Raw genomic sequence first — 939 nt, 5'->3', positions numbered from 1 at the left:
TCTTATCTCTACACACGATAAATTTTGATTTTGCCTAATTTTTCCTAGCAATGCAGGAGGAAGCTCTAAAACTGGTTCTACTGGCCTTAGAAGATGGATCTGCTTTGTCAAGAAAAGTATTGGTTCTCTTTGTGGTGCAAAGGTTGGAGCCACGGTTTCCTCAAGCCTCTAAAACTAGCATTGGGCATGTTGTTCAACTCCTTTATAGAGCCTCCTGCTTCAAGGTATGAACGTGCATGAAAGTTCACCTTGAAAGGAAACATCATTCTTTCCCCAAACTTAAGTAGTAAAACTTTGAGTTTTCAGTAAATTTCAGCAATTTTAAAATGGAGATGGTGTCCTATTATAGTTAAATGCTACTGTATTGAATTTTGAACAACATAGATCAAACCAAGGGTTATAGATTTTTATATTTGAAGAGACTAATAAACTATGTCAGTTTCCCACCAAGGCCATATGGAGAATTGGTCTGAAGAGAGAGTCATTGAAGCACTAGTAAGTGTTATTCAGAGATTTTCTCCTTGTGTAGTTTGACATACACAATACTGGAGCTCTAATTGCCATTTTGCTGTCAGCATGTATGGTAATGCTGGATATATTCTCTTGTATCCCAAATTGAATCAGTACTGCCTCAAACATTGTTGTTCACTATGTATATCATTTATTGTTCATTCTGTTTTATTTTTCTGACTTCCCAAAGTCAAGGCTTCTTGATTCTGACACAGCCCATAACCAGTACTTAAAAAACATGACTTCAGAAAATTGTTAATTCATTCATACTAGCTATAAGGAAATCCATTCCCGAGATCACCACATTCTGTCATGATAGTCATAAACTAAAAAAAACCCCGCATTAGCCATCCTACTGTATTCTATTCTCTTATCCTTTGAGAAGGAGAAAATGGTTCACAAAATTAACAGGAGAGCATACAGATATAA

The 939-nt window shown here is 35.9% G+C and overlaps 1 protein-coding gene across 1 annotated transcript in view; it reads left to right on the top strand.

Annotated features, from left to right (window-relative positions):
* RC3H1 (ring finger and CCCH-type domains 1) overlaps window positions 1-939 on the top strand; it is an 81,768-nt gene that overhangs the window by 30,204 nt on the left and 50,625 nt on the right. The window contains exon 3 of the mRNA XM_012657724.1: window positions 49-224. Coding sequence (XP_012513178.1) covers window positions 49-224 — 176 coding nt within the window. The remainder of the gene's footprint in view (window positions 1-48; window positions 225-939) is intronic.

This window comes from Propithecus coquereli, unplaced genomic scaffold (assembly GCF_000956105.1).
Source record: "Propithecus coquereli isolate 6110/MARCELLA unplaced genomic scaffold, Pcoq_1.0 Scaffold56, whole genome shotgun sequence".
Taxonomy (NCBI): Eukaryota; Metazoa; Chordata; class Mammalia; order Primates; family Indriidae; genus Propithecus; species Propithecus coquereli.
Note: the sequence above shows the minus strand (reverse complement) of the source record. Positions and strands in the feature narration are given on the sequence as shown.